We start from the raw sequence: 13,624 nt of genomic DNA, 5'->3' as shown, positions 1-13,624 counted from the left end.
GAATTGAGAAGTCAACATGATTAACCTGGAAGAACAGTACAACTTGGAAGAAGCCATCGCGCCTATTTGAAATGTCGAAGAAGTTTCCACTACATCTCCAGCGCAACCTGTTATCACTGTCCAATTGAGAGAAACTCTGACTATCTAAACATATCTCCCAAGAGTTGTAGTGACAACAACGGTTGCTAGAAAACCTGAGTTTGATACCAAAAAAGTCCTATGGGACTATAAAGCAAAAGCCAAGGGTAAGATGATTGACGGCGCTATAAATGACTAGGTCGGGAATGAGCTATGCTCCCAAGGATTTTAATCGAAGAGTTCTTAGGAAGGAACAGAATCCTAAGAAGAATTTTATCGATACTGAATTCACTGAATTTTGGAAGAAGATGCAACTGAAAGACTATTCAGTCAAAGAGTAAGTAAAGAAAACACTGGCTCACATATCCATAATGGTTTTTCTAATGAGTTGTGAGGCACATAGGAATGCTTTGATGGAAATGTTCAATGGAGTTTGAATATCAAAAGAGACCACACGTGAAACCTTAGCTACAACAATTGGATGAATGGTGGAAGCTAGAAAATATATTTCCATGATGATGAGATACCGACAGAATTGATTAGACACAGTACTTCATATTGCTGTCAAATATTGTGATAAGATTGTGACCCGAGTTCTGATTTATAGCGGTTCTAGATGCAATATCTACCCTTTTACAACTCTGAGAGTTTTAGTGTTGAATATGGAAGATACAAAGAAAAGTCGTGTGAAAGTTAGAGATTTTGATAAAGCGCTGAGAAGCGTCATTGGAGAAATCTATCTCATATTGCATGTGGGGATAACCGAATTCCCTTCCTATTTCAAGTGATTGATGTGTCATCCAACTACAACTCCATATGGCAAATAAAGTTCGTTCGACTCTTTATTAGTGTGTAAAGTTTGAGTGGGGTCATGCAGAAGTTACCATTCATGTGGAGCTCAATCACCCCATCTATTCTGTCAATTCTGTTCCAGTCACTGAGGAGTTAGATGTAGCCACTTTTCACACTTTAGAAATCATGTAAGTTGTGAGGGTTGATGAGACATTAGTGACGGTTGATGAGAAATTGTTGGGAGCAGCAAAGATGGTCGCATCTGAAATAAATATGGGTATCACCCTAATACAGAACTTGGACCCAAGTCCAATGTCATAGTTGAATCAATCTAGCTGAAGCATCAGAAAGGTACCACCGAACTCGGATATGAACCTATATCGGGAGGAGTCTACAATGCAGGATCCAGCAAGAAAACATTTGTACTAGAACAAGCTCCAATTCTAGATCACGCATCTGATGATGACATAGTAAAAGGAATAGGAAATTTGTTTGTGGCCATGATTGGAGAAGAGAAAGATATAGATCTCAGCAAATTGACCATCCGTGATTCTAAACCTAGAGAATGCTTGCAGAATTGGACCATTAGTCCGTCCATGTTTCAACAAAAGTCCTGGTAGTGTGGAAAGTTGTTTTGTATTTTTAAATTTGCATGATCAAAGTTGAGGCTTGAATCATGTTTGATCATTTGTTGTCACTTGCTTTTTCTAAAAATCTAGAATGCTTTTAAATAAAAGTTTTTAATTTCTTAAAATTATCTCATTATTTTACCTACTTATTTATTGTACTTACCTTTTATACTTTTCAACACTCATATTAATAAAAATCCTAATTTAAAGTTTATGACATCTAACGAATCCTTTGACCAAAGTAAGAATAATAAACAGGATCACGAAGAATATGATGAAAGCATGATGGTTGAAAACCTACCACAGGAGATCGGGCAACTTGAAAGTCAGAAAAAGCTTAATATGGATGAAATAGAGGTTGTCAACTTAGGAGATAAGGAAAGTGTGAAGGAAATACAAATTAACATACATTTGGAGGCTGAAAGAAAGAAAGAAGTTAATAGAAATGCTTAGGCAGCATATCGACATATTTCCTTGGTCTTACGATGATATGCCGGGGTTAAGCACTGATATCTCTCACACAAACGACAAATTGATTCCACTTGCCTACCTATTAAATAAAAGACAAGAAAGTTCAAGCCAAACTTGAATCTAAGGATCAAAGAGGAGGTAACCAAGCAGATTGAGGCGAATGTCGTGAGGGTTACAAATTTCCCTATTTGGTTGGACAACATATTACCAATGCCAAAAAAGGATGGAAGATTCAAAATATGTGTGGCCTATCGAGATCTCAATAGAGCTAGTCCTAAGGATGATTTTCCTCTCCCAGATATTCATATATTTATCAATAATTGTGCAAAACATGAGTTGCAATCATTTGTCGATTGTTTTGCGGGATATCACCAGATATTGATGAATGAAGATGATGAAAAAAAGATAGCATTTATCACTCCATGGGGAGTGTATTAATATAGAGTAATGCCATTTGGTCTAAAAAATGCTGGTGCAACCTATATGAGGGCCATGACTGCTCTTTTTCATGATATGATCCACAAGGAGATTGAAGTATATGTGGACAATGTCATTATCAAATCGAAGAGGAGTTTGGACCACCTAGATGATTTGCGAAAATTCTTTGAGATGTTAAGAAAGTATAATCTAAAATTAAATCTAGAAAAATGTGCATTTGGAGTATCCGCATGAAAACTGTTAGGATTCATTATTAGTAGGAGAGGCATAGAGTTGGATCCCTCAAATATTGAGGAAATTCAAGAATTACTTCCCCCCAAGACCAAGAAGGATGTGATAAGTTTCTTGGGAAGACTTAACTACATTAGTCGGTTCATAGCTTAATCCATAGTTATTGGTAAATTACCTGTCTGTATATAACACGTACTTGATCTCAAGAATGGACTCACTCAAGTACATCTTTCAGAAGCCAATGCCTATAGGTAAATTGGCAAAGTGGAAAATTTTATTGAGCGAGTTCGACATTATGTACGTGACACACAAAGCCATCAAAGGACAAGCTTTGGCTGACCATCTCTAAAAAAATCCAATGGATCAAGATTAGAGCTGCTCAATACCTACTTCCCTGATGACGAGGTGTTTTTTGTAGGAGAAAACATATCAGATCCATATGATGATTCGAAGATGTTTTTTGATGGAGCATCAAATTCAAAAGGAGTCGAAATAGGAGCAGCCTAAATTTCAGAAATAGGTCAACATTAACCTATCTCAGCCAAGATTAGGTTATATTGTACAAATAACATGGCAGAGTATGATTCTTGTATTCTCGGACATAGGATGGCCATAGACATGAACTTCAAAGAGCTTTTGGTCATAGGCGATTTCACTTATTGGTTCATAGGTGCAAGGAGAATGGGACATTAAAACTGTGAAGATCCTTCTTTATTTTCATTGCATATAGGAGTTTAGTAGGAGATTCACAAAGATTGAATTCAAACATGTCCCTCAAGCTCAAAATAAGTTTGTCGATGCTTTGGCAACATTATCCTCAATTATTCAGCATCCAAACAAGAATTACATCGACTTTATTGAAGTAGAGGTACATGATCGACATACATATTGTTTTTATGTTGATGAGGAATTAGATGGAAGACCATGGTACTATGACATCAAGAGATTGATAAAAGTAAGTGAATACCCCAAAAATGCCACAAGCAAGCAAAAATGGACTTTAAGAAGAATGGCCAATTATTTCTTTCTTAATGGAGAAATCCTATATAGGAGGACTCTAGATTTAGGATTGTTGAGATGTGTTGACGCCAAGGAAGCGATGAGGCTTTTAAAATAAATACATGCATAAACATGTGGATCTCACATGATTGGATTCACTCTAGCTAAGAAGATATCAAGAGCTAGATATTTTTGGATGACCATGGAGAGAGATAGCGTTCAATACGTGCAGAAGTGTCATCAATGCCAAGTGCATGGAGATTTTATACGATTTCCACCAAATGAGCTCAATGTTATGGGTTCCCCTTGTCCATTTATTGCTTGGGGCATGGATGCAATTGGAACCATAGAGCCTTCCGCATCAAATTGACATCGTATCATCCTTGTAGCTAGTGATTATTTCACAAAATGGGTCAAAGCTTCGATATACAAGGAAGTAACTAAGAAGGTAGTGGCAGACTTTGTTCACAACAGTATAATTTGTCATTTCAGGATTCCAGAATCAATCATAACAGATAATGTAGCCAATCTCAATAGCGATCTTATGAAGGAAATTTGGGAAAGGTTCAAGATTTCTTATGGAAATTCCATAGTTTATCGACCACAGATGAATGAAGCAGTTGAGGTCGCTAATAATAATATCAAGAAGATCTTGAGAAAGATAGTGGATAGTCACAGGCAATGGCACGAGAAGTTTTTGTATGCTTTGCTTGATTATCGCACTACCATCAGAACATCTACTGGGGCAACTCCTTATATGTTGGTTTATGTTCAGAAGTAGTAATACCTGCTCAAGTGGAAATACCATCTTTAAGGATTATTCAAGAGGTCGGTTTAGATGATGCAAAATGGATTCACAGTAGGATTGAACAGCTAATGATCATTGATGAGAAAAGAATGGACGCAGTTTGTTATGGTCAACTCTATCAGAACAGAATGGCCAAAGCATTCAACAAGAAAGTAAAACCTCGACAGTTCACACCGGGACAATTGGTATTGAAGAACATATTTCCTCACCAAAGAGAAGCTAAAGGGAAATTTGCACCAAACTTGCAAGGTCCTTACATGGTTCATAGAGTACTCTCTAGAGGAGCAGTTATCTTGGTAGAAATGGACGGCACAGTGAGCACGAAGCCAATCAATTCAGATGCCATCAAGAAGTACTACATCTGAAGAATCAAGACTAGCTTTCAGTTTTTTTTATACTCTTACATTCCATGTAAATAGAACTATGTCTCGACCTGACTTCCCACGGTGGGGTACGTAGGCAACCCAAATCCGGTCTGGTCTACCTTAGAAACTTATGCTGTGTTATGTTTTATATACTCAGTACATGTATCATACTGACCCTCTTTCTTTGGAAGGATACATTTCATTCTCGCAGGTACAGATGTTTATTTTGAGGGATCCACCAGCGTAGGATTTCCACTCAGCTATGTTGGAAGTACTCCACTGTTCCAGAGCCTAACTTTTAATATTGGTCATTTGACGTATATGTTTGTTTAATCAAGGGTACGGTGGGGCCCTATCCTGCTATTTGATACAGTGAATACTCTTAGAGGTCTGCAGACACGTGTATGTGGGTTGTTGATGAGTTTGTTCCAGCTATGCCTATATATCGTATTATAAATATTATTGTGTTATAGCAGCCTTATCGGCTAGCGTGCCTTTTCATGCTATGATACAAGTGAAAGAGGCTACAGGTATATAAAAATGTTTTTGACCCATTGGGGTTTTTGTGTATAGTATCACATTACACACGGTTCAACTTGACTATAGCTGATAGATACGTATACGGGGTTCCAGGTCGGACCCCAGTTGTGGCCTACGGGGTTGGATCGTGACATACTTCTCCTATTTACCCCTTCGAAACAGAGAAACAATATAGGATAGTAGGCTGTCCAAAATTCTGGTTTGAATAGTTTGGGCTGACTTTTATTAATTTCATGTTTAGTTTCGATATGATGAGACTTTTAAACTTAAGTAGATATTTTATTGTGTATTTAAGGTGTATATGTGCTTATACAAGCTAAGACAAACTATTTGAAGAAGTTGATTTTGGTCTATGGCGGAGAGGAATTAAGCTCTTCGAGATGTGGTAGAACCTATTATATGCTAAAACGCCAAGGTTTGTGTGTAAACTTGAACTTAAAATATTTTATTTTCTAAAATTTGAAGTATTTTGATGAGTTATTTCCTTATTCCTTGTTTTGTATTTTGGTATGACTATTATCTCAAGTATTGCAAAACTTTTGCTAAACCACCCACTTGTATGAATTGCTTGATCATTTTGCATTCTTGATGGGACTTTGTCCTTCTTGTTACGGTGACTTGTCATCGATATTGGCATGCCTCTCGATTCGGACCTTTCCTATCTTCATTTTGGATTTACATTTTGTCTTGACGATGGGGTTTCGTCCATTCTCGAGTACGAGTGGAAAGCCACTTTCAACATGGTTCTTGTTTTTGTTGATATTAGGTGACGACCCTTCTTGATAAGGGCTTCGATCCTTCTTGATTTCAAGGCTTCGGTCCATCTTGATATTGATTGTGCTTAGTGTGAAGGCATGACGTACCTATTGGGCGAAATTGATTATTTGACAACTCTTTCAAATTGAATTATAAGTTTCTTGACACTTGAGCCTTCGAATATTGATATTCATATTTTGAAACTCTTCAAGGTTTGTATTCGATACTTTGATATTCTTGTTCACTTGGGCTTTCTTTTACCTTTTTGAGCCACCTACAACGAACAAGGAAATTCAAGAATTTAATGGCTCCAATCCCAAAGTTTCTACACCACTAAGCTTTATGCTTAGTGATAGTTGTTTTCTATCGTAGGTAATGTGCGGGATGAGGTATGAAGATGGCCATTTGGGGTAGACTTTTTGGAGACCTTGTGATGATCACATCTGCATATGCATCTAGTTTTTATAAATATTTTGGGAGACTTGTACATGATACATGTGGCACTTATGTATGAAATTTTGAAGGCTTGTGAAAATAAAACTATATGCCTGTAACTTGAACAGGGTGACTAATTTTGCTATTTTGGAGTGTGCTTTTAACTCAAGTCATGCTTGTACTATGTTTATATGTTGGCTTGTCATTTTGCACAAAGGAGGATAATAGTTTTGTAGTAACTATTGATTTGAGTTTTGTGTATTTTATGGACCCACAACGGTGTTGACTATTTGTGATTTTAAAAAAAAGTAAAACTACCTTTTGTTTCGTAAGTGGCATCCTCCCAAAGGGGGTGCTACAGTCTGTTTCTTCCTTCATGTAGTCATCATATACATATTTTTTACCCATCCCATCATGGGGCTTGGTGAACAACCATGGCATCACAACATCATATTCATGCCAAGTACATATCAAGAGAAAGGAGGGATAGCTTTACATACACTACTTTTTAACACGTAGAAGCCTTGAAAGGCAATACTCAATTCTTGCAAGAGTTCCAACATCAAGCAGTGGATAGGGATTATGAGGTGTAACTGGAGTTCTGGGAATGGAATTATCCCCACATTTAACATACAGCTCACTTAAGGCTAAGACATGCCTAAAGGAAAGAGAGAGCTTTACATACCTCTTACGGGTTACTCTTTGTCACGTTCGCCTTGTCATTCTTTGAACCTATTCAACACTGAAGAAATATAAATATCAACAACCCTAGACTTTTCAGCATCTTAAGTTGCCCACAAGTATTCATAGAACTCATTTCCTCGCTCGTCTCCTCGACTAGTTCGCTAGTTAGTTAAGGAGTTAACGTAAATTGGGCAGCACCTCCCTTATAACTTGCCCTATCTGAATTTCCAATTATATCTCTAATCACTACATCAAACCAACAACAACAACCTGCAGCATATATACAAGCAATTCACATCAACATTACACAATACAAACTCCAAACAACTCGCTCAAAATTAAGATACCCAAAATAGGGTTTCTAGTCTCTATTTTGCAAAACCTTTAACCATATGAAATAGAGGGTCGTGTGGCTGAAACCAGCAGCTTGACACCTATTTTAGAATACTTTTAAGCCCTGTAACACACCACCACACCACCTAAAGCTGCAACACCACAAACACAACACCCTACTCGACTTCAATTTAACTATAACGACTTCAATTTAGATTATTTTTAACGTCAAGCATATTTATGAAATTTTCATATTTACAGCAACATACAAGACATTTAATACACTCCATAAAAATATCATAAACTCCAAATTGAGAGAAAAGACCTTAGCTTACCCGAAATTGGCTAAAACTCGACAAAACCTGCCTTGGAAATCTTTTGATGTGCTGCAACGAATTGGACTATTTGTGTCACTTCTTCACTGCCCTAAATAGTGATTTTATTCTATTAAACACTATTATGTAATCGTGGAATACCTTAAATAATTAATTCTCATAACGAAAGTTGGAGGCTTACCTTTTTGGGACCAAACCAGTAGCCCTCGTCTTCTTGCTCCTAAGATTTTTCTCTCAACTTTCTATTATTTTTCTAAGTGTAAATCTGAAGAAATGACTCCTTAGTCATCATAAGGTACCTATATATACCTCTACGTAATTGAAGAATACCTTATATAATTAATTCACGGAGAAAAATTAGAGACTTACCTCAAATTGGCCTTGGTTGTAGCTCTCTCTCTAGTTCCTTAGGGTTTTCTCTGAACTTTGGCTAAGTTTAAGTTGATGAAATAAGGAATTAGTCATCAACCCACATCATCTCATGCAACCAATCACATGCTTCCACGTGTCCTTAGTGGGGCCTACCCCCAAGCAGGTGGGTCACTTGCTGCCATATGTCACTTCCCCACGCTTCCATGTGGCACCTCCTCTTATTGTCATGTTCACTCTTCTCCCTTTTTATGAGTTCGTGATCTCATCTTACTTTAAGATCACGTGTACTCATTTCTACATAAGCTCGAATTGTATTCAAGTATCTTAACTTTGTAAGACTTCCGAGTTGGTAGCTTCCATAAGTAAGTCGAGTCTTATCATCCATTTCTTGGCTTTCAATTCCTTTCAAATTCTTATAACTTATTTCCAACCTTCCCTATTATGGAGAATCACTTCATCCCTTCCTTAGAGGTATTTGATATGTGTGGAGAGTAGGGGTCACATGGCCATTTTCAAGAAGGTTAGGAACACATTTCAAGGTACAAAAGTGCAGGGTATAACAATTTCAAAACTGCATAGACTACCGATAATTAATTAAGATGACCATTAAGATCAAGTACCCAATCCCTAGAATAGATGAGTTGTTGGATCAATTGCAAGTGAAAAGTCACTTGTCCAAGATCGACCATTGGTCCAGCTATCACTAACTAAGGGTGAGGGAGTGTAACATTCCCAAAACGGCTTTCTAAATAGAGTATGGTCACTTTGAATTTGTGATGAGGAGTTTTGGGTTGACGAATGCACCGACGGTGTTCATGGACTTGATAAATAGGGTATTCAAACCGTACCTTGATACTTTTTGGTGGTCTTCATTGATAATATTTTGATTTATTCTCAAGATGAGGAAGAACATAAAAATCACTTGAGAGCTGTGCTTCAAACATTTACGGATAGGCAATTGTTTGCAAAATTTAGTAAGTATGATTTTTTGTTGAAAGAGGTGGCATTTCTTGGTCACGTAGTATTCGGTGATGGGATCAAAGTTGATCCTAAGAAAATAGAGGCAGTCAAAAATTAGCCTAGACCGTTGTCTCCTTCAGAAATTAAGAGCTTCTTGGGTCTAGTTGGATACTATAGAAGGTTCGTCAAAGGATTTTCTTCCATCTCATCTCTTATGATTAAATTGACCAAGAATAAAGCTAAATTCATATGGACAGATGAGTGTGAGAAGAGTTTTCAGACCTTGAATGATTGATTTACCACCGCTCTTATTTTGACTCTACTGGAAGGGTTAGAAGGGTTTGCTATTTTATTATGATGCTTTAAAGAATGGTTTAGGTTGTGTCATGATTCAAAACGGCAAGGTCATAGCCTATGCTTCTAGGTAATTAAAGTTGCATGAGTGTAAGTATCCTACCCATGACCTTGAATTAGAGGTTGTTGTTTTTGATTTAAAGATTTGGAAGCATTACCTCTATGGGGTTCATGTGGATATGTATACCGATCATAAAAGTCTCCAATTTGTGTTCACCCAAAAGGACCTTAATCTAAGGCAAAAAAGGTGGCTAGAACTTCTTAATGACTATGACTTGAGTGTGCACTATTATCCAGGTAAAGCCAATGTGGTTGCCGATGCACTTAGTAGAGTGTTTATGGAGAGTATGGCCCATGTTGATAAAGAAAAGAGGGAGTTGGTGAAAGATGTTCACCAGTCGGCTAGATTAGGGGTGAAGTTGTGTGATACTAATGATCGTGGCATGGTTGTCCAAAAGGGGTCTAAATCCTCTTTGGTGGTGGATGTTAAGTCAAAGAAAGATCTTGACACGACATTTATTGATTTAAAGAAGTTGGTGAAGGAAGATGGGGTGCTATATTACCAAGGTCGGCTATGTGTTTCAGATGTGGATGGTCTAAGGAGTTTGATCTTGATGAAGACTCATAATTCTACATACTCCATTCATTCAATTTGATAAAAATGTAACGAGAATTTAAAAAGTTCTATTAGTGGGGTGGCATGAACAAGAAAATAGGAAGGTTTGTATCTAAATGTATGAATTGCCAACAAGTGAAGGCCAAACATCAAAGGACGGCTGGCCTATCCTAAGACATTGAAATCCTTATTTAGAAGTGGGAAGATGTGAATATGGATTTTGTAGTAGGTTTGCCTCATATACGAAAGCTTCATGATTTGATTTGGGTAATTATTTTTAGAATGACTAAGTCAGCTCATTTCCTACCGTTTAAGACTTCCTATAGTGCCAAAGACTATGCCAAGTTGTATATTCAGAAGTTGGTGATGTTGCATGGTGTACTGTTATCCATTATTTCAGATTATGGTACCCAATTCACTTCTCACTTTTGGAGATAGTTTCAAAATGGCTTCGGTACTAAGGTAAAATTGAGCACCGCATTCTATCCTTAAACTGATTGGCAAGAAGAAAGGACGATCCAAATGCTAGAGGATATATTAAGGGCTTGTGTGTTGGAGTTTAAAGGAAATTGGGATGATCATCTACCGCTCATTGAATTTTTCTATAATAATAGTTACCACTCAAGTATTGAGATAGCGCAGTTTGAGGTTTTCTATGGAAGATGATGTAGATCCCCGGTTGGTTGGTTCGAAGTAGGTGAGATGACCTTATTGGGCCCCAATTTTGTACTTGATGCTTTATAGAAGCTGAAGATCCTTAAAGAAAGGTTGAAGACGGATCAAAGTTGTTAAAAGTCCTATTCCAACACTACAAGAAAGGATATTGAGTTTAATGCGTATGATTGGGTGTATCTGAAAGTTTCACCCACGAAAGGTGTGGTTCGGTTTGGTAAGAAAGGAAAATTAAGCCCTAGGTATGTAGGGCTTTATAGAATTATGAGGTGTGTTGGCAAGGTTGCGTATGAGTAGGTGTTTCCATTGGAAATAGGCATGGTTCACCCATTGTTCCATGTGTCTATATTGAGAAAATGTATGGGTGATCCTAGATCTATTGTTCCTTTGGGAGTAGTGAATGTTGAAGAAAACTTGACTTATGAAGAAGTCTGGGTTGAAATTTTGGATTGGCAAGTGAAGAAATTGAGGAATAAAGAAGTTGCATCTATTAAAGTCCTTTGGCGGAATCAACAAGTAGAAAGTACTACAGGGGAAGCAGAAGTGGATATGATTAAGTGATATCCTCACCTTTTCCCCTCTACTCAAGCCTAAGGTATTAAGATGTCCTTACTCAATTACTTGAAATCATTACATTCCAACTTTTCTTGTCATATGCATGCAAAACTATGAAATATGTTTCAAATGATGTTTTAAATTGCACTATCGCATTAATGATGGGTTTTTGGTTTACACTATACTCTACTCAATCTAAGTCTCGTCTCATTCGAGGACGAATGTTCCCAAGAGGAATATAATGTAACACCTCCTAAAAACGTTATATATGGTGTTCCAATTCTTGATGAAAATGATATTGCTTCTGTATTTTGGATACACCATTTCATAGATTGATCCAAATTAGGTAATTCAAATTTTTGAATAACCCCAACATCATTACCTACAACTTTCAATAAGACCACAACTTAAGATTTAAAGGCTAAGGAGGTCAAATAAATTAATATTTGCAAGACCTAGTTCTATGAAGAAATGGAGTAATTGTATAAAAAAAATCATATCTAACTGTAGGATGATCCAAATCAGTTGACTCTTGAATGATATGAAACAAGACTTCTAGAGATACAATTCATATGCAGACATGAAATTCTAATTAGAAAGTTATCTTGTTCAAACATAGCTCCGAAAAAGGGTATTTAATAAAAAGAAGATTCATCTCACCAACCATAGAAGATCTAGATCCATTTGACATCACCCATGACATCAATAGTCCTCCATTTGACATCACCTATTTCATCACAATCTTCTATTAAATTTTTATTTTTTTTTTATAATTATTTTAATTATTGTTAGGTCCTTCCTTCATACCTATAAATACCCACCTTATTTCATCATTTTGTTCTTCAATCTTTCTCAAGTAAGTCATCTCTCTATACACTTCTTTACTCATTTTCAAAATATAGTTTTAGTTCTTAGTAGTGCAGAAGTACTATTACGGTGATTCATATACTCTGGGTAGTACACAAAATACTCCAGCGAGGAGAAAAGTCTAGGATTCAAGAGTGTTCATTAAGTCCTTTAATTCTGAGTAACCTTCATAATCTAGGTATGTAAGGCTTCAATGAGAGTATTCCTTCCACTCTCATGCCTAAATTATTTTGATTATATGATAAATTATGTTTATTTACCAAATTCTCCTTAAGGTTTACTTTAAGGTATCTGAGTGTTTATCCATGGATTCTTCCATCCATGTAGTCTAAAACTCTTTCAACTAAATCTCTTGATTTCAAGTAAGATTTTTTTTATGAGTAATTCTTATTTCTACTTAATAGCATGAATCATGGTTAATGTAATGTTTATTGGTCTATTTTAATGCAAAATAATTTTATATGTATTAACTGATGGTTTGCAAATAATTTCTCTGTCTATCTCTTTAAAAGTTCTTGAAATTCATGGTGAGTTATTTAAAGTATGATTTTTAATTAATGAATTTTAAATTATTTATGCATAATTTCATTTACATACATGTTTGAAAGTTGAAGTAATTTAAACTCACCTAGTTTTACTATATTTTCAATGAAGTTTGACTTGAAAGATTTGACTCCAAATAAATATTTATGAAAGACATGTCTATGTTAAAGAGGGAGTCTTATAAAATAAAAAAAATGATAAAATGCTATGAATGATGGATTCTTTATACCATAAGGACAATTCTTGCTTATTTGAATCACTAAAGATTTTAATGAGCTATTCCACCGAATGTGATGTTTGAAATTCTCAAGCTATATGTTATGACTACTTTAAAGTATTAAACTACTCCATGGGATTGACTTAGCATCCAATGAGGCATTGAGGTGGGATTCGGTAAGTGAATCCTACTAGAAACCCCTTGTCTCATTAACTATATTCCAACATAGGAGCCCTTCTAGGCTTAGACTAATGGATCCACAAATAACTCTTAAATTTAAATTTAAAGAAATTACTGAAGTCTACAGAGTTCTACCTAGCAAGTAGTCTCCCCGGCCAATACAGAGGGTTATGTTGGATTCCATGTAATAGCTCGCATCATCTTAAATGTCAGTTATTGTCATCTTCCAATAAAATCAATTTTTTAAAGGATATCTATATGATTGATTATACATGGATTGCATTATGTTACATATTACATAAATATTTTAATGTTTCCTCAATGTTCATGCATGCCTACATACTTAGGAAATTCAAAGTACTAATCCATACTTTTTTGCCTACACGATATCATC

General features: G+C 36.1%; 1 protein-coding gene across 1 annotated transcript; it reads left to right on the top strand.

The window, feature by feature from the left end:
- Positions 1 to 269: 269 nt before the first annotated feature.
- LOC129869775 (uncharacterized) lies at positions 270 to 4,811 on the top strand. The gene is made up of 3 exons (XM_055944391.1): positions 270 to 415; positions 4,131 to 4,263; positions 4,371 to 4,811. Exons 1-3 carry the CDS (start codon positions 270 to 272, stop codon positions 4,809 to 4,811), a joined length of 720 nt encoding a protein of 239 aa, XP_055800366.1.
- Positions 4,812 to 13,624: the final 8,813 nt, after the last annotated feature.

The sequence above is a fragment of the Solanum dulcamara genome, chromosome 10, assembly GCF_947179165.1.
Source record: "Solanum dulcamara chromosome 10, daSolDulc1.2, whole genome shotgun sequence".
NCBI classification, from domain to species: domain Eukaryota; kingdom Viridiplantae; phylum Streptophyta; class Magnoliopsida; order Solanales; family Solanaceae; genus Solanum; species Solanum dulcamara.
Note: the sequence above shows the minus strand (reverse complement) of the source record. Positions and strands in the feature narration are given on the sequence as shown.